The sequence below is a fragment of the Vigna radiata genome, chromosome 2 (assembly GCF_000741045.1).
Source record: "Vigna radiata var. radiata cultivar VC1973A chromosome 2, Vradiata_ver6, whole genome shotgun sequence".
NCBI classification, from domain to species: Eukaryota; Viridiplantae; Streptophyta; class Magnoliopsida; order Fabales; family Fabaceae; genus Vigna; species Vigna radiata.
In genome coordinates, this window is record NC_028352.1 from 13,269,185 (window position 1) to 13,291,202 (window position 22,018).

At 31.6% G+C, this 22,018-nt stretch overlaps 1 protein-coding gene across 1 annotated transcript; it reads right to left on the reverse strand.

Annotated features, from left to right (window-relative positions):
* Window positions 1–11,792: 11,792 nt before the first annotated feature.
* LOC106780622 lies at window positions 11,793–12,707 on the reverse strand. The gene has a single exon (XM_014668919.1). The coding sequence runs from the start codon at window positions 12,705–12,707 to the stop codon at window positions 11,793–11,795; it is 915 nt and encodes a 304-aa protein (XP_014524405.1).
* Window positions 12,708–22,018: the final 9,311 nt, after the last annotated feature.

Genomic DNA, 22,018 nt, shown 5'->3' on the forward strand with positions numbered 1-22,018 from the left:
ATATATATATATATATATATATATATATGAGTTAAATATGTTTTTAGTCCCTATACTTTGGGACGATTTTGGTTTTAGTCCCTCTTTCAAACTATGGTACAATTTAGTCCTTCAACTTATTTAGTCCTTCAACTTTAGAAAACTCTGGTTTTAGTTCTTTTTACCAAATTTTTTTAACTTTATTTTTTGTTTCAAGCATATTTCATTGTAGCATTTGGATTGTTTACACTGTTTGACACATTTTTGCTTCAATGTTAACTGAGAAACGCGTTTGAAACAGCAAATAAAGTTAAAAAAAATTGGTAAAAAAGACTAAAACCAGAGTTTTCTAAAATTGAAGGACTAAATTGTACCATAATTTAAAAGAGGGACTAAAACCAAAATCGCTTCAAAATATAGGGACTAAAAACGTATATATATATATATATATATATATATATATATATATATATATATATATATATATATATATATATATATATATATATATATATGCGTAGCAGCACTAATATAAAAATAATAACTATGTTGCTATAATATAAAAAATCTATACTGTCAGTGGCCTCAATTTTTCAGAAAACAAGAAAGGCACTGAGATATGAAAAAGAAGAAATTAGTGTATGCATTATAAGCCAAAAGTGTACCATATTAATTTATTATGAAAATTTATATATTTTGATTTGTCGGTGATAGGTATTTATTAGCATCTATTACATTTTTTTTTCTGATAAGTTCATCACATCATTATCGACTTTGATAATTTAGTTGTGACGATATTTCAAAATTAATTTATTATTTGGTATCACATAAAAATTTATTAAAATAAAATAAAAAAATAATATGAAAAATGGAAAAATCATGAAAATTTTTTATATTGCATGAAAAATAGATAATTTATATCAGTTATGAAAAAAATTAAAAATAAAATACATGGTTGTAATATATAAATCACTTATCAATATATAAAGATCAAATTAGTTAATTTATTAACATAATTATTATCCTCTAAAAAAACATGAGAAATATTAATATGTATATGTTAAATAAAAGACAAATACTTACTTTAATAAGTGAAGGAGTAATAAAATTGTATATATGAAAAAATTTTATGTTAATTATCACTAGAACTAACATAAAGTGAGTGTTTTGTAATAAAGTATAAAACCTTTTATGTTATTTATATCTAGAATCGACATAAGAAATTCAAGTTTAAAACTTTTTATGTCAATTACATTAAAACCGATATAGAAAGTAAGAGTGTTGTCAATTTTGTAATAAAGTATAAGACTTTCTATGCTAGTTATATTTAGAATTGCATAGAAAGTGAGTACGGTGACAATTTTGTAATAAAGTATGTCACTTATCACAAGAACTGTCATAATACATTTGATTTCCTTGTTCCTTATCAGGCTTCTCATACTGCATTTCATACTACTACTTTTACTGTTCTCTTCAACCTCTTTGCTTCTTTGTCTCCTCCTCACCTACTCGTTACACTGCACCCTTTTGCTTTCGTTGGATCACTCTTGCTTTCATAACTCTCTTGCTTGGTAAATAGGTGATTTTATCTCTCTTACTCTTAATCAATATTAGATTTCCAAAATTTGCCACAACTTCATTTTCTATACCAACTTCAATGATGCCTCCTTCCTTGTACCTTTTGACAATAAAGTCTAGAATCTCAAAGTCCTCGATGACACCTTCATGCCCTCCACCAAGTTAATCGGCAACTTCCTTGTTTGTGCTTACCTATACACGAAAGCCGAACCACAAACTCATTAAGGACTTCTTTCTTAAAAGCCGACGAAAAGCGTCTTTCTCCCACTCTTTTGAAACTATCCCATGAGTTTTTTCTAGATATCAAAGAGTAGTTTTGTGAAAACAAGAAAATAGAAAATCACACTTTCTATATTAATTATAATACTACCGATATAGAATATAGACATTCTATGTCAAAACTAGAACCCACATGAAATTAAAAATTTTATATATCATATATGTTTATGTCGGCTCCAAAACTGACATAAAAAGTTTTTTTAAATAGACATAAAAAAAAAGTTAGTACAACTAAAACAATTGAAAAACTACTAATATATTATCTTCTATGTCATGGAAAAGATCCTTATGTAATTAAACTAGGATAACTCCAAACTACCATCACTAATGCTCTGTTCGCTTGTGAGGAAATTACTGTAGACGAAGATTTGCGAGAGATGATTTGCGATTAAAACGTGTTCACATGAAAGGATTTGTGAAGAAAGGTTTGCGATGATTTGCGATATATGGGAATATTTTGTATCCCGTTGATCTGCGAAGATTTGGGCTGATTCACTGTGAAATATCATTTTTACCCTCAATCTTTACGAAATTTCTATGACCCTGGCGAACCCATGCCTCCTCCACTCCTTCTCAGTCATCTTCCTCTACTGATCTACATCTTCTAATGAACTCCCTCTCAATCTCCCAGTTTCTTCATTGCACCCCATATTTTTTCGAATTTCTGACAATTAATTAGATCTACAAAAGGCTAATTTCCCTAACATTGGCAAAAACCACCAATTTCAAATTCAATGGCTTCAATTCAGCATCTTACAAGTTCAGGATCGTCGGAGGGAAGAGATCCAGCCGTAGACGACAGGAAGAGGAAGCGGATGGAGTCAAACCGCAAATTCCGGACCTTTTCTTCAATCCTTGGCAGATCTCCCACCCTATGATGCCATCGCCGGCCATGTTCCTCCATGGAATTGAAGGACTGTTTGTTTCCTAATTGAATTAGGTTAAATTAGGTTTTGGTGGTTGGGTTTAATTATTGATGTTGTTGAGAGTAATAAACATAAATAATAATAATAATAATAATAATAATAATAATATAATTATCAAATACTTATTATTAAATTATATTACAAAAAATATTAAATTTAAAATAATTTCATTTTATTAAATTATAATTTTTTTACATTTTTAAAATTAATTTTAATAATTAATGTTATTTTTTTACTTTTTATAAACATTTTTACCATTAAATATAATATTAAAAAAATAACATTTTATATTACTTTAATAATTAGGGGTATTTTGGTAATCTTTAATTTCTATCAATTAAACTAATTTTTTAAATCTGTCATATCAATCAAATCTTACACTAATTCTCACAAACTTTACCATCAAATCTACTCTCAATTACCCACAAATCCACTTAAAAAACAACAAAAAAATTACCCTCAAATTCATTCAAATCCATTCAAATCATCTCCTCCAAATCATCTTTCTCAAATCCTACCAAACGAACACACCTTAAGTCAAATAGAAAATGGAACTGTTATAATTTCCTTAAACCGTGCTTTACTCTTTAATATTAAAAAAATTTAACATTAAAAATAGAGATAACGTCACTCGATTTATTTTCCATCTAGTATCAATTTCTTAATTTGAAAAATAGCAACAGAAAAGACAATGGAGATATGATATCTACTATAGTTATGGAATCATCTAGAAAACTATAAAACCACCTTAATTACATTTACTAAATGATTAGATAGAGTTCTCTGAACAACAATTTCCAAAATAAAAACTACAAATTTTGAAAAAACATATATAACCATTCTTATAATCTCATATCAGAAGAACAACTGAATAATAAATGAGAATGAGATTTATCGACGTAAAGAATACATAGAATATAGACAAAAACCTTTTTTTCTTCTATCTTGGTCTATATTAAAATATCTATACTTTAATTTCAATCTCTCTAAAGTATTTCGATCTATTTTTTATTTTTAAAATTTTAAAATTACCACTTTTACCTGCAAGAAATTCAAAGAACTAAAACTGACTTAAAACTTTTAGAGAATAAAATCACTCTCAGTGCAATACAACTTATATTTAAAAAGCGGTATATATTTATTAACGCAGTATTAATACCTATCAGAGAAATGAAAAAACAGTAATCAAGCACCATCGAACTGGAGAATAAAAGGTCAGGTTTTGGTTAGATATATATGAAGAGAGATACTAAACTACAACAACTGTCAATTAAAATGAAAACATTTTAAAATTTTATTTTTCTCCTAAAAATAAGGTAATATGAAAAATTAAGAAGCCATAATAGTCCCATTTTAGTTTTCTTAAAAGAAAATAAACTACTGCCATTCTAATAAATAAAATAAAAAAGTTTGTTTTATTTTTTACAAATCCCGAAACCTACTACAATTAATGAGATTGCAGTTCAAGTGATTTTATTGCAGTATTATTGTTGTTGTGTCTACTTCATTCTTTTCTGCATCACTAACATATATCTAACATGAGTTGTCAGTGTATGAAAAGAAAGATTGAGTGAATAGAAGTTGGGTAACAGGTTGTGGAGAAGAAACCAAATTTCATGGTTCAGTTTCCTTAGTACTTAGTTTTGGTAACTAGCTAGTTCGTAGATTGTATTGCTTATGGAATCCATCCAAGAAGACCAAGACAAGAGTGAACAGATACGCAATCAGTGACTCACTTGTAGTACTTGAAGCTATCATTACTCAAACTGAACCCTTCCATTACTTTACATCATATCCTTACAATAATTCTTAATGAATTTACCATACTCTCATTTTTAATTTAGCTGTAATTTCAATTTCTTATATAAATGAAACTCATTTCAAAATAGGTTGAATTTCCTAAAATATTTTCTCGAGAAAACCATTAATTTGTAACATAATCAGTTTGTTATTGATGAAAAAACTTATTTTGATATTTGAAAATGAAAGAATTTTAAAGAAGTATATGTAATAGCAAAAGAATAATTTGTCATTCATTTAGTCTAAATTAAAAAAAAAAAAAACCATTTTATATTATATGCACGCAAGCAAACTTTGTGGACAAATAATTAAACGTGTTAAATCGTTCTGTCAGTCAGATGAGAGGGACGACCAATCGGTCGGTCACAAACTGCAAAGAGTAAAATCTATAATCAAGTTTATAGGTTAAGCATACTTACCAAGTAATGGGATGCGATTACGGTTGTGGTAATCATAAGTCCATCTCGAAATCTATAAATACGAGTTTGCAGTAAGGAGTTAGGTGATTATATTTATTGTGAATTTAAAATTTTACTGTAATAACCCGTCGGCTAAATTACTGACTTGAGCATCAGAGTGTCTTTGATAAGTACCCGCCCACATAGTTTAGAGTTAAATGTTTCAAGTGTGGGGTCAGGGATCACAATCAAACATCTTTTACACTTTTTCTCCAAGTCACCCTACATTGTCTTAGGTCTCCATAACTGAGTTCTCCTAAGCCCTCGGTGTTTCAATTTCAAAGCGTGCAGACGGGTACCTGTCAAAGACATTTTGGTACTCAAGTCGGTGATTTAGTCGATTGGTTATCAAAGTAAAGTCTTAAATTTACAATAAATACAACCACCTACCTCCTTACTCAAACTCGTATTTATAGCTTTCGAGATGGATTTGTGATTAACACATTTGTAATTGTGGCCCAAAACCTAATAAGTATGCTTAACCTATAAACTTAATTGTAGGTTGTACTTAAGGCTCTTAGGGTTTATGGTCGGTCGGTCGTCCCACTCACTTGACTGACCGACCGGTTTAAAATGTTTAATCCTTAGCTCGCACGACTCGTGTCTAGTCTTGCAGGCATGTAGTATGTACAGTACGCCAGCACGACTAGGTATAAGCCGTGTGGACAAAGAACTTCAACATCAAACCTTCAACGCTAGAAATTTCAACATTGGGCATGAGAGGCTTTTGTACTATACGCTCGCACAGCTACGCACGAGCCGTGTGAGCAAAGGATTAAACATGTTAAACCAGTCGGTCAATCAGGTGAATAGGACAACCAAACAACCATAAACCCCAAAGAGCTTTAAATACAACCTACAATTAAGTTTATAGGTTAAACATACTTACCAGGTATTGGGCCACAATTACAGTTGTGTTAATCACAAACCCATTTCAAAACCTATAAATACGAATCTGAGGTAAGTAGGTAAATAATTGTATTTATTGTGAATTTAAGACTTTATTGTGATAATTGATCAACTAAAATTATTGATTTGAGAATCACAGTTCTTTTGAAAGATATTTGCCTACATGGTTTGGAGTTGAAACCAAGGACTTAGGAAAACTCAGTTACATATACTTAAGATAATGCAAAGTGACTTGAAAAAAAATGTGAAGGAATGTTTAATTATGATCTCCGATCCTACACCCGAATCACTTTTAAATGATAATCAAACATAAGATATGCAGAACATCGATGTTTTTGAATTTTGTTTCCAAGATATATAGAAGAAATGAACTAAAGTGGCGATAATTGTAACATATCTTTAAACGAGTGCACTGCACATAAAGGATAGCTTTAATAGTGGACACATAAGCTCTGAATCAGTGAGTGAATATATGTTCATGTGCTGTATATAGCGACCTGCCAGTCCTGCATGTGTGTATGTGTGAAAAAAAATGGCACAGTGCAATAAATAGGTCTCAATGAAAAAGTAAATGCAAAAATAGGTTGAACACAGCAACATTAATAAGAATAAGAACAATAAGTGTGAAATTAAATATTGTAGACATAAGGTTGGTATCATGTATATAGTTTCTATAAGTGATGATATAACGTTATTGAATGAATGAATGAATTGTGGACCTAGATTTTCTCTTGGACGACAAAGGAAAATGCTACAGAGAAAGTGACCAATCTTAAGCTGCATTTAAAGCTGTGTTTGTTTTCTTGGGAAAGTGATTTTCCTGGCATATATACTAACTCATTTCTCAGCATCATCATCATCATCATGCATGGCCCATGTGACATTCAGCTTCAACACATTAACTGTGCTTTCAAGTATATGTACAAATCACTGTATCAGTTCCAGAAACGTAGAGAAGAACCTCTCTGTATGTGCTTCACGTAACCACCATTTTCTATCAACAGTCAAACAACCTTTGTCATTTCTCTTCCTGCTTTGCCTCTAGCTACCTATAATACGTTTATATGGTCTGCAATATATATATTTAATACTAGGCAGCGTTCATATTTTAAATAATAATTTCATGATTAAAAACTTATTAAAAAATGAAAAAACAATTCATTAAAATATATTTTAGAGTTTGTCTTATCTGTTTGTTTCATGTATGGGATTCTTTAAAATATACAATTCCATTAATAACATTCAATTAAATGGTTGCAGAAAAATATAAATATGTAACTGTTATTTTGGAAAAAAAATATAGAAATTCATTTATTGTAAATACATTAACAGCTTTTGTGTCATATCAAGGAAAGTGAGCACGCTTAGTTATATTTTTTAAATATTTTAATTTAAAATCTTAAATGAAAATATTTATTCTGTGATGGTTTTGTGTAGTTTTATTTATTTATTTATTTTATCTAGCTAAAAACGATTTTCTTATTATTGATATAGGATTTTTTTTTCACTTAATAACTTATACAACTTTTGAACCACTTTAAAAGAAGAAGTTGTGTAGGGAGTGTACTAACAAATGAGAAAAGGTAAAATCATACCCCCTACATATTTTCAAACATTGATAATTGATTATGATATGTAATCTCTTACACAATGTCAAAATCGGTAAGAGTGGTTACAACTTCACTAGTAATTGATTACCACTACTATAATTTGAATAAAAGGTCCTGGTAATCGATTACCGTCTTGTTTAATTGATTACTAGAGAAGAAAAATCTTAAAACTAGGTAGATGAAACCTTTCGGTAATCGATTACAATATTAGAAAGGTTCTATCTACTTAGTTTTAAGACTTTTCTTCTCTAGTAATCGATTATAACAAGACTGTAACCAATTACCAAGATCTTTTATTCGAGTTTCAATACTGATAATCGATTACAGTAGTGATGTAATCGATTACCAGTAAAATTGTGACCTCTGTACGACTTTGCATGACTTTAGTATTATGTAATTGATTATATGTGTTCATAATCGATTACTAGTATTAGTGTACAACTTCACCCTTTTTCATGTGTTAATATAGATGTCGTGCACTCTCTGCATAATTTTTTTCATTTAAAGTAGTGTGAAAGCTACACGACTTGCTCATTTACCTAAATAAAAAAAATTATCTAACCAACAACTACCACCTGTATTATTCTGCCATGATCACATCCTAATCCTTCTATGATCTAGCCAGGGAAGAAATCACCAACCTCACAACATATTTAACATTCATATGAATTACACTGGAGCAAAGCTCACCCACACCATTCACTAGGTAGAACTATAAATATCAAATTAAACGTATGCTTTTCAATTAATGATTTTATAAAAGGAAATGTCATCATAACAGGGCATACTTGATATTCAAGTGTGACTTAGACTTTGCTACAAGTACCATATAATTTGTACATTTCAAGGACCAAATATGATGAGCTAAAACAAATAGATCAGCATCATTAATTCGTCCTCTACCTTACCAATAATACACAATGAGAGTGATTATTACATATATAAAAATGGCTTTCAGCCATTTATCTATGTACTTGTGGGTAATAAACACTGACAAACTATAACTGATGATGAATCCCAACGCGTAGATCTATCAAAGACTTGATTTTTTTATTAACATTTTAATTAACATTTTAATTAATTTTCAAAAATTTAATATAATCAAAACTTTTTGAAAGCAATCCAAATTGATTTCTCAATTTAATCTTCCTATAATCAAGGGCCATATAATCATTTACACAAGAATAAAAATAATAAAAAAAAAGTAATTCAAGATCAAAATCTAAATTAAATCATAATCATTTGGTATCTGATAGTTGAAAGTATTAGTAACTTTAATCTTTTGAATCAACCAGAAATTACATGTATTTGTTATAGTTTGATGTTATTTTCCTAGTCACGCAAGAATATATTTGGTCTGTTTGTTATTATGAAGTAATTGCCCAAGAAAAAGTTCAAAATAACGTTGTTGAATGGTGAAGCCCAAAGAAACTTTTGAAAGAATATTTGATTTGAGTGGAGTTTCAAATATAAGAATATTGGTTGAAGAACTTGATTAATAATATTGAATTCAAAAGCAAGACAGGTGAGAATATATATTATGTTAAATATGACTCACCATAATTTTGTAAAGGTAGCATAAATTTAAAACTAACATATTCTTTGGGCTAATTTTCTATTGAACACAATGACTCATTTAAAGCAAAAATCACTTAAAAATAATTCAAAACCCTAATAAAATTTATCAAATAATCCAATAATATATAAACAAAGTTTTATTTTTTATTCACTTTAAACTCGAAATAAATTAAAATGATTATTAAAGTAAAACTTCACAGAAATGATCCACAAAAGGGCATTATGTTAAGAACAATAGTATAATGAGACACATACATTTTCAGTTGAACCTTAATTCTTTTGGATCTTAAAAAGGTAGAAATTTATTTATTTTATATGCATATTAAATATTTTTTTTTCTATTAAGAGCTCATTTAATCAATATTTACAATATGAAATCACATTTTCCCTTTGAAACTTGAATTACAACTGAAAAATTAAACTGAGTGAATCCTGAAATAATTTGAAACAAATATTTTCCCTTTTTATCTAATTATAAATTATATTAGAATGATTGCTAGGTAATATAAATACATAAATTTGAAGAGATACCATAAATATACCAAAATTTATGGTATCTCTTTATCTCATCCGGTATGTATCTTAATATTATTGGTAAATTTATTATATCTCATAATTACTTATCCTAATATTATTTATGTTGTGCATATTTAAAGTAAACTTGTTATTTCTCCTACTATAGTGCATTGGGCAGCTTTCTCTGCAATCTTAGATATGTTCATAGTACTCAGTTTCAAAGTCTTACCTTTCCATCGTCATATTATTTGGAGTTATTTGTTTACAATTATGATGTTTATTGAGCTGATGACCTAAAGTATATTATTAGAGATTTTCTTTACATTTTTCAAAGAGATTCTTTTCATCTCTTAGAAAAAGAAGAAACAATGTATGTATTATTTTTTATTCCTCTCTACTAAAGTTGATATTGTGTCATAGCTCTGACCATTGCTGAGGTAATTTGGTTGTTTTGGTAAGTGTTTATTATTTAAACTTCTCATAGTTTAGTTTTTTATGAGTTTACACAACATATTGAAATTGATTTTCATTTTAACTAATCATAACATCAAGCCATTATATTATCTTTCATCTCTTTATACTATTTATTTACAAAATCTCACTCAAGCGTTTTCATTTTTTAACTAACAATTTTTCAATATTTTGTGATAATGCATCATGAATTTGATGAAAGATGTTAAATAATATATATATATATATATATATACACACTTATATATTAGTTATTATAATATTATATATAATATTGTATGGTTATTGTTTCGGTAGATATTTTGTGGGACCGAGACACTAACCTTTTCTGACGTGTCCTCCTTGCTTGTGAACGTCTGGGTAGTCTGAGTCGCTCACCTTCCTTAACTTTGTCCGCTCGATTGCCTTTAATCTGGGCCGTTCGGTAGACTTCTTGACTAGGAGGGGGGATGTACCTGCAAAAGGCACTTCGACGCTCAAGTTAGGAGCGGTTTTGGGAATTATGTATCACAATTGTATGTTTGAGTTGGATCAAACGTTAGTAGGATGTAGTTGAGTGTGAGTAGAATATGAATGGAGTGTGATTGGAAGGTACCTGGCGTGTGACCCTGGCTCTCTATTTATAATTTGTCTCATGGACCTTAAACTGATATAAGCCCAATAGAATATAAACAGAATAAAATATAAACAGAATATAATATAAACAGACTTACCTGAAAATCTTGTTAGTTGCTAAATATCTTTAAATAGATATTCTTGATTATCCTTTGATTATTTTATCTTCTGCTTATCAATATCTTTAATAAGATATTCTTGATTATTTTATATCTTTAATCAGATATTTTATACCATACATCATCCCCCCAAGTCCGAGTTAACCGTTTGGTTTTAGCCGCAGTTAACTATAGGACTTATGAGCTTGAGGGAGGTTGTTCTCGTTGTGTTGTAAGGCCGGATGACCAAATACCTGAGAATGGATGGCCGAATACCTGAACACTTGTAGTCATGGAAGGCTGAGCAGTTGAGGCCAAGTGGCCGAACACTTGTGAGGCCGAACGACCGTGTACCTGAACACCTGAGGCCAAATGGTTGAATGCTTGTGAGTGAGTGCTCATCGGGGGAATGTCTTTACCATTCAGTTGATAGTCCATGGGGGACTGTCTTTAATTTATAGTCCATGGGGGACTGTCTTTGATTTATAGTTCATGAGGGACTGTCTTTGATTTATAGTCCATGGGGGACTGTCTTTTGCCTTGTAGGGCTGATTGGCCAAACACATATGGGGTCGAATGATTGAATACCTGTGAGGCCGAATGGCCGAGCACTTGTGAGGCCGAATGACCAAGTACCTGTCAAGCTGAATGGCCGAATACCTGTGAGGTCGAATGACCAAGTACTTAGGAGGCCGAACGACCGAATGCATGTGAGGCCGAATGGCCAAATTCATGAAATAAAACATGATAATAAAATCATAAGTATTTACCCCAATAAAAGAATTCAAATAACAAATGTTTGTGCCTTAATAAACTAAAATAAGCATGATAGTAATGTTCAACTAAAGTAAATTTTGAGATTTGTCTCATTCCCCTGTTAGGAAGAAATTTGTATCATATATGCTAGTCAATACGTCCCCGAACTGAGAGGTAAGGGCTATGGCTGCAGCTACGACTTCGCCTGTGTTCGGCCCTTTAATATGACCGGTCGGTTTCTCTACGTTGAGACTTTTCTTTGGTAGGACTCTTTGTTCGGGTCCTTTCTCCTACGAATTTCTGCAGATGGCCTCCTCGGATGAGCCTTTCTATCTCATCTTTTAGCGTAAGGCATTCCTCTATAGTATGTCCACAGTTCTGATGGAACCGATAACTTTTCCTTTCGTCAGCGTCCTTTGGAGAAGACTTTCTCCGAATTGTAAGAAGTTCAGTATTCAGAGCTTCCTCAAGAACTTTTACCTCGGGTGCTTTGAGGGCAGTGTAATGATTATACCTGGGTGTTCGGATGAAATCCTTATGAAACGTACCTCCACTTTTGTCACTACTATTGAACAATTGTTTGCCCTCCTTTTGGTTTCCGCTTGTAGAGACTTCTTGTTGTTTCTTTCTTTGCAAGATTCGCATATCCTCCATGCGGATGAATTCAGCTACTCTTTTATGGAGCTCCTCCATGGTTTTCGGTGGCCGCGCATACAGTTTTTTAGCAAAATATCCTGGTTTCAAGCATGAAGGTAAGTTGTTAATAATAAAAGAGTGATTAACCTCTTTAACTCGTCGTGCGGTTTTGTTGTATCTTTTCATGAATGCCTTCAAGGTTTCATCCTTCCCCTGTTTAGTATTTACTAATTTCACTGGTGTTATCTCCTGTTTCTGATTAGAGGCGTATTGCCTTCTAAAAAGGGTTTCGGCGGTGGCGAAGCAATCTACTGTGTTTGGGGGAAGAGTGTTATACCACTCCAATGCCTCGTCCTTGAGTGACAAGGAGAAAGCTCTGCATATGAATGAATCACTGTCTGTGTAGAGCGTCATTGCATTAGTGAAGATCCTAAGATGATCGTCGGGATCTATCGAGCCATCATACTTCTCTAATACCGGAGGATTCTTCTCTGGCATTGGAGTTTGCATGATGGTCGCCGTAAAAAAGGAGTAAACTGGTTGGTCGAACGGTTAGGGGGGTGATGGTCCTCTCCTTCCACCGTTCGGGTTGGTATGCTGGGACCGCTGTCGATTATGACTTCCATCGTTTTCATTCTCTCGGTTTGAGGCAGACCGCTCGGTATGGACTCGTTCCGCCCTTAGCACCGCAATCTCCTTTGCGTGATTCCGCTACATCTCTTGTTGTGTCTGTATGGTGCTTGCTTGTGCCTGTATCTGCGCTTGCATCTGTACTATCAAATCTCTGGTATTTTGCTGCTCGTCCATGCTCCTCGTGGTCACCATTTGGACTTCTTCGGCTTGCTCTCGGGCCCTACGGTGGGCGCCAAAATGTTTCGGTAGATATTTTGTGGGACCGAGACACTGACCTTTTCTGACGTGTCCTCCTTGCTTGCGAACACCTGGGTGGTCTGAGTCGTTCACCTTCCTTCAACTTTGTCCGCTCGGTTGCCTTTAATCTGGGCCGTTCGGTAGACTTCTTGACCAGGAGGGGGGAGGTACCAGCAAAAGGCACTTCGGTGCTCAAGTTAGGAGCGGTTTTGGGAATTATATATCACAATTGTATGTTTGAGTTGAACCAAACGTTAGTAGGATGTAGTTGAGTGTGAGTAGAAGATGAATGGAGTGTGATTGGAAGGTACCTGACTTGTGACCCTGACTTTCTATTTATAATTTGTCTCATGGACCTTAAACTAATATAAGTCCAATAAAATATAAATAGAATAAAATATAAACACAATATAATATAAACAGACTTACCTAAATATCTTGTTAGTTGCTAAATATCTTTAAATAGATATTCTTGATTATCTTTTTCATTATTTTATCTTCTACTTATCAATATATCTTTAATAAGATATTCTTGATTATTTTATATCTTTAATTAGATATTTTATACCGTACAATTATATTATATTTTATAATTTTAATTAAATTTAAAAACAACTTTAGTTAAATATAGTAAATATTTGATAAACATGTGATCGATTTATTCTAACAAAATATTATGGAAAATGGTGTTAAAATATCATTTTCCATTTGACACCAATTTTTGACATCATTTTGACACTGCACACGTGTCAAAATGTGATTGGACGATTTCAAATTAAAAAAACAAACTTTGGCATTTCTCTTCCAAATATACCCCTGTCTTAACTTTTTTAATTTGAAATCGTCCAATCACATTTTGACATGTGTGCAGTGTCAAAATAGTGTCAAAAAATGGTGTTAAAATATCATTTTCCAAATATTATACAGCGACATTTAAGCATAATGATATCACGAAAAATAAAAAAAAGTATCTAATTATAGAAATTAAGATTCTAATTAAAAAGTTTTAAAATTTTGGTGATTCAATAAATTATAAAAGTTTAATAAAAACTTAATTAAAATTTTTTAAATTTATGAAAAGCTATAAACATAATTAAATCTATTTTTAATTAGATAAGATAACAAATTGACAAAAATATTCTGCTCAGGACATCTTAGAAAATGAATGCTCACGATGAGAAGCAAATCTGAATAAGGTCATGACAAAGATACATAGAGTAATGCTAGATTCTCTTAATTATCTTCAAGTGCATGCAGCACTGATCATTTTTCTTTTTCTTACAAACTGCAGAATTGATTATGCGTGGAAATAAAATAAAAATAAAAATAATAATGCATTTGTCGAGGTTCTATTATGCATATTGAATTATTGAAGTTCATTAGTGAGTATGAAAAGAGAATAAACGAATTAAATATGCTGAAATAAAACAGATACATTATGATGATGATGATGCTATCGTCATCAGCAATGCACGTTCAGATTTTGGTTTCATTAATTTCTCTGAAGCAAATCATTCGATTGAAGATTTATTTTCTCCTGTTCAGATTGGAGCATAGAAATTGCTGATGGTTCGTCTCTTTTTTTGTGTGATTTAAATATGTTTTTTAAATTAAAAAGTGTAATTTATTGTTGTAGCTCTCTGATGTATAATAGCATACAAGATGCTGACTGCATAAAGGTTCATCTGTAATACCAAGTACAATTAGTTCTTTTGATGTGCTATCCTGATAATTCTTGTACCAACTGATAACTCTTTTCTTCCCTTTCATTTTCATTCTTATTAGATTTCCTTTGAAAATGTAAAATGTTATTGTAATTTTCAGAATTAAATTATCCTTTTACTTTTAACATTTTATCTACTACAAAATATCAAAATAATAATGATGACAATTTTAAAATAAAATCAACAGTTTAGATTACGAATGGCCGAGGACCTATTAAAATACACAAAGTTTCGCTAATCAATAAGATTTTTATAATAATAGAACAATCACTTTACTAAAACAGTAAGTGTTTGGTTAGAAATGATGTAGTATTAGATGCCTAAGAGAGAATGTTTAATACAAAAATGACTTTTATTGACTAATATTAATATACTTATATTTTCATCCACTTAATAGTTAATATTCAAATGTTATGTATGTTAATATTAGATGAAAGTTTGGCAACTGCAAGGGTCAAGTCTGAGCATTAGATGAGTCTATGAATAGAAAAGTTAAGGTATTAGATGAGTACATAAAAAGTAAATAATTAAATTTTAACTTAGTAGAGTTAAACGATATAGTAGTTGGACTATTTGTAAACTAGGAATAGTGAAACTCATATAATTAGTTAGATTAATGTAAAATCTATTAAGACAAGATCATCTACAGACTAGACCGTCTAACAATTCAAGTTTTGAAGTTTAAAAAAATCATTAAACGAAATATCATTTTGAATATAAAATATTGTTTTAAAGAAAAACGTCTAAGAGAAATATATTTTGGATCACCTCTTCTAAGATGAAAACAGGCTTACAATAATAATTTCTAGATTATATTGTCTAACAGATAACAACTTTTAATGAAAGAAAACATCTTTATTAGAGAATCATCTAATCAATTGTAAAATAGTGCTTTCAAACACATATAATCTAAATGGACAGCGTCTTATAAACAACTTCTTACAAATAGCATCTTACGAAAAGAAGCAGCCATCTCAATGCTAAGAATGAAGCTTAATATGTTTTATTCAAACAATGTTATTCAAGCAAGCGTCTTACGAAATGTATGGTCTAAGGAAAGTCTACTAAATGCTATAATTCTCAAATTGCTTTTCAATAGAACCATATAATGTTTTACACCATTTGATAATTATATGTTGAATGTTCTACTAAATGATGCCTTTATTAATGAGTTGAAAAATGATAGAATGTTCTGAACACACAATACAGCTTAACGTTTATCAACGTTCAAAATATTAGATGCATGCACGATAAAGTGATTCGATGCTTGTATATCTTGTTCTTGATATTTGTGGAGATCTTAAAAGTACAAAGAATTGATTAAAACCACTACAAACAAGATAAAGAGATTGAGAAATGTGAAGAAAATTATGGGAATGTTTTCCTTGAAGACTTTTGCTCTGACACGTCGTACAAGTTATGTTTTTTTATGAAAGCTATGACAAAACACTATACCTTTGCAAAGTAGATTGAGTCTACCTTCTCATCTAAAAAGGCTACCAACTCTACATGAAGTCAATCTCTTTGCCTAACGGACATTTCTCATGAAAACTATAAATAGACGGAAGCTTGAAGAGAAGACAAGAAGAATTAAAAAGGCTACCAACTCATACAAGCTTGTTGTTACTTTATCCATATACCGTCTGAAGCTAAATTTTCTAAAGAGAAAAAGCTTAGAAATTAAATGTTCTAAATTTCATTGTATTGATTTTATTCTCTCTTTAAGAGTTACTAACTTGTATTTGCTCATAACACTTTTTGTATTGGATATTCTGAAGAGAATTAAAACACTTGGTGTTTAGCTCAGTTGAGTTAAATAGTCAAGACAATTGTCTAGGGTTACCAAGAGTGGTTAAACTTGAACTAGTCGTGTTGATTAGGTGAACTAGGAGTGGTGTGAATACTCGTTGTAAACCTAAAATGGTAAAACTTATATAATCTTCTTAAAGATTAATGGAACTCCTTAAGAGTTCTTAAGGGAGAACTTAACATAGCTTAGGTTGAGCAAACCAGTATAAAATCTATTTGTTATTGCATTACTCCTTGAAACGTTTTCATATATACGCCCTTTATAAAAACCAACGTCTAAGCATTTTATTTGAGTAATATATCTCTTACAAATCCATTAGGCGCTACTTTGTGAAAAATTTTTAAAATACTATTAACCCATCCTCTAGTGTTTTCCTGTGATTTCAAAACCAGGAGTGGTTAAACCTGTAATCTTTTAAAGATTAGTGGAACCCCTTAAGAGCGCTTATGAGATAATTGGACGTAGCTTAGTTTGAAATGAACTCGTATAAAAATAAGTCTTCTGATAGCGGTCTAAAAACCGTTACTTTTATGCTTAAATTTGATATCAAAACACACCATTTATGGCTTAGAATGAGCTTAGAATCAAGTAAAACACTTAGTTGAGTCACTTGAGAGTCAAAAGTTGTTTTTAGAGATATTATGCTTATTTTTGCATTGTTTTGCAGGGTTTTAATGAGAATTGAAGATGGAAGTGAAGTAGGGAGGACTTAGACTTAAGAAAATAGGAAAAAAGGAAGAAAAGAAGAGTCAAGTCCACCGCTCAGCACCAAAATCCAACTCTGAGAAGAGGGGAAAATCACTGTTTCTCGCCCAAGCGGTGCCGCTGAGCGTCCAAAACGATTAAAGGCAAACCGTTGAGCGGTCCTGCGACTTGGAGGCAAACCGCTAAGCGGCCAATTTAGGCGTTCAGCGGTGCAATGTTGGGCCTGGGCTTAAATTCTGTTACTTTTATGATTTATAAATAGCCCTAGTGTGACCCTCAAAGTATTCTTTTGGCAAGAAGAGAAGTCTAGAGCTCTTCTACACTCCTTGGAGATGGTTTCTTGGATGCTTAGGCTTCAATTTATCAAATCTAGGGTTTATTCTTCCATTCTTTCATTCAATTCCATCTAGTTTCACCATGACTATGGTGAACTAAACCCTTTGTTGTTGGGGAACAATGTAATCTTTTAAAACTCTCTTATATTGAAATTCTTATTTTATTTATATGCTTGCATATGCTTTTATTATCAATTGTTGGGTTTCTTATCTATGCTTAAAGCTTTTATCATTTAACTCATTTGATATAAAGATATTTGCCTTTGTCGATACGGGGACGTACGGGGAAGTCATGAACTGATAGGAAATTCCTTGATTAAGCAATATCGTCTAGGGATAGGGGTAGGACGATCAATTGTATTTTGCTTCTGTATATAATGCATTGCTAATTAGTAGGGGAGACTAGGGATAGTAAACCAGTAACTAGGAATAGGCTTTTTTTGCCAAGGGATCGGGTTTAGGGTAGACTAAGAAAGTTTGCATGACACTTAGATAATAAAGCGAATTTAATAAGAAGAGTAGATATAAGAGGGTGGATAAGATGAAATTGTAAACCCCAACAACTCCATTCATCCATATCTTTTCCTTGCCAATTGAATCACTTGCATTTGCATGTTTATTTTCGTTCTTTGCATTCAACCAAAAATTTATTTCTTTACAAGTCTTATAAGGTCAATTTACATGAAAGATAAGGCCTAAGAGTCCTTTGGGAGACCATACTCGGACTTACCGTTCATATATTACTTGATAACGATCTGGTACACTTGTCAGGGGCTTAACATCTTCGTTCTTGTTATCATTTTAAAAGCTTTCTAAACAGTTTTTTAAAATCCTTAATTGTTTAACATTATTTGTATATCATTTAACTCCTACAAATAATGTCTAACACTCTATTGCAAAAAAAAAATTAAACTTTATTAAAACCCCTTTTTTTTAGAGTTTACCTATGTTTCACAAATATCTTGGGATGAGTACCTTCCCCACATTGAGTTTGCATGTAATGGGGTAGTTCACAAGACTATCAAAATCTTTTCTTTTGAAGTGGTGTATGAGTTTAATCCTTTCACTCCTTTAGACCTAATACCTCTCCTTAATCCTAGTGATTTCAATCATAAGGAAAGGGTGTCAAAGTTCAAATTTGTGAACAAAATGCATGATAGGGTGAAGCTTCACATACAATATCAAATCGAGAGATATATCAATCATAATAAAAAAAGGAAAGAGGGAAGTGATTTTTGAAGGAGATTGGGTTTAGCTCCAGAAGACCGAAGCTTCCTACAATGATACACTTCGTCATGAACTTCTTATTTAACAAAACTTCTATTTGTTTCTTCAGTTTTGTCAACTCTGTAGGAACCATTCTATATGGAGCCATCGACATTAGAACAGCTCCCGACACCAAAAATCAATAGTGAAATCTACTTCTATGCTTGGTAGAAAACTTGGTATGTCATCCGAAAATACATTAGCATAATCATCTACCATCGATATTCCAATGATATGCTTTTTTGCACTCTTCTTTTTCTCTTGAGCTATTACCATAAAACAAGCAGATCCGTCATTGATATCTTTCATAACCTCTTAAGTCGAGATTATTTCCAAACCATTTGATTATGAAAACACTAACTTTTATTGCCTATAATCGATAAGAATGTGATTGGTAGTCAATCAATCCATTCCTAGAATTACATCCAACCCTACCAATAATAAACAAATTAACTTGACCTTAAACCTATGCTCTGTCACCTTGATTGGACCCCCAACGCAGATTGAACTTGTTGAGACCTACCCTGATGTCGATGTAGAAACCATAAATTCACACCCAGATCACGTATCAGTAATCCAAGTTCTTCCAAACACACAAGAGATATAAATGAATGTGTAGCTCTAGAATTAAACAACACATGCACACATGTATCTTATATTAAATTACCTAACTGCATACATGAATGTGTAGCTCTAGAATTAAACAACATACATGTGTCTTGGATTAAATTACCTAACCGCATAACTTCCACACCAGACATTGTAAACACTGTTTTGGTCGCCAAAGGTTTCACTCTAGAAGAATTCTATTGTTGTGATCCGCCCATTGACTTCTTCTTAGGATAAAGGTTGGCAAAGTGCCTTGGCTTGTTGTAGATAAAGCATCACTTTTCGTCAGTTCTCTCTCTGGTGACTTTAGGACAATTACAATTCAAATGTTCACCTAATTACTTAAAACACTTCATGCCCCTGAATCAGTACTGTTGAGGTATATCATACGGCTTCTTCTGTTGCTTTCCACCAGAAAAACTACCCTTCTAAATCTTCATAACATGACTTGGGTCTACCTTCAACTGTTCAATTATCTTCATCTATTCCACCAAGACTAAAAATTCTTTTATCCTAATCGGCACTATTACCTTCATTAGCTCATGTCTCATTCCTCTTTTGAACTTACGAAATCTCCACTACTCCGTCATATTTTGAGTGTAAAAATGTGCCAAATACTTAAATTTATCACGTAAAGGGAGCCTAATTTCTATACATTTTGGTTTTCGATGATGAATATCTTAAATGATTAGAAATGGTTTTAATTTTTTCTTGAATAGCAAAATGGCATAACAAGTATTTATATCTTTAACATGTTAGTGATAGATGTTTGAATCCATTCATGATTAGTGAGTCAGACTTAAAACATATTAGAAATCTAGTTTCTGGTATAAATAATCGATTACGTAAGTGCTATAATCCATTGGATTTAGCTAGAACACTTAGAAAGCTAAACAGGGGTAAATCACTTTGTTATAATTGATTATATAAGTTACATAATCGATTAAAAAAGAGAGAAAGTCATACTCTATTATATAAGTAACATAATTTGTTAAGAAAGGCAAATGGATGACTAATGAGGCTAAATGTCAATATAATCGATTATATTAAGTTGGATAATTGGTTAAAATAGAAAGTAAGGTCTAATCCAATATACAAATAACCTAATATGTTAAGACTGTTAGAAGAAGAAATTATAGGTATAAGTGTTTAAATAATCGATTATACACATGAGATAATTAGTTAAAACATAGAGAAAAGCATAATAGATTATGCAAATAACATAATCGATTATTCTGCGTCAGGATTTGAATTTTCTATATAAACCTGACTTAAGACCTATTTCATTAATGTTTTAATTTTCAAATATTGATATACTTTCTGAGTTTTGTATACAAGGTCTCTCAAGAATAATTCTTGGAGGAATTAAAGATTCAGTGGTGATTACACAACAGGATTTCATTCAAGACTATTTGGACTTCACATATTCTGATTCTTCTGCACTTTGGGAGTGTGATTTGATCAGGTCCTTAAAAAATTTGTGTAATTGGATACTTGTGCAAGGATAGTCAAGGTTGAGAGCTAGTTTTTTGCTCTTGTATGTTGTAAGAGATTGAGTGATTCATCTCTTGTGTTTGCTATTTTCATTTGAGTGGTGTGAGAAGTGCAATTGAGAGTTTCATTGTATTCTTGTAAAGTTAAATCGTTATTAGTGGATTTCCCTTCAACTAAGGTTGTTGAAGGAAGACTAAATGTAGGTTTATGATTAGTCGAACTCGTATAAATTGTTGTTTGCTTTGATCTTTCCCTCCTCCTTCTCTAATTAGTTGATTCGTATATCTTTGATTATTGATTTCAAGATTCAAGAACTCATAAAGATTTAAAAAAGATTTTGAAAAAGGATAACCCCTTCTTGGATTGAGATATAAGGACTCTCATTTCTAACAGCTTCTCTCCAAATATCTTGCCCTGAAGTTTACCAATTGAGAGCCTCATCATGAGTCTTCATTATTTGCTACATACCTCCCAACCAATACTCCATTTCACCCACCAATAGAAAGGATGCATATGTCAGCTTTTTCTCCTCTAAACATTACAATATAATGAAATAATAGGAACAAAAAACATCTTCCTTCAACACACGAGGGAATGAACATCAGCTCAATCAACATGCAGAGAACCGCTTGCACCTTTAGACACATATAAAACAAGCTTCTCCTTTGTCAAGACTTGATCAAGCTAAGACTTAAACTTAAGAACTTTCTCAAAACCAATTTTGTGCTCTCAAGAGTTTAGGTAACCTTAGAAAGGTTTAGGAGGCTTCTATTTATAGGCCAGGGGTCACAAAATGAAAAGACAACTCATAACTGCGACAGATAATTGATTAGCATAAGTGATAATCGATTAGTTTAGGCTGTTATGAGTTTTGGAAAATGTGATAATCGGTTATCCTTAGTGATAATTGATTATTTCCGAAACCTGGACAATATTAAAACTTGGGTGATAATCGATTATCCTGAGTGATAATTGATTATTGCTGAGACAAAACCT

Coding starts and splice junctions, on each gene's coding strand:
- LOC106780622 (XM_014668919.1), bottom strand. CDS start 12,707: ATGCCAGAGAAGAATCCTCCGGTATTAGAGAAGTATGATGGCTCGATA.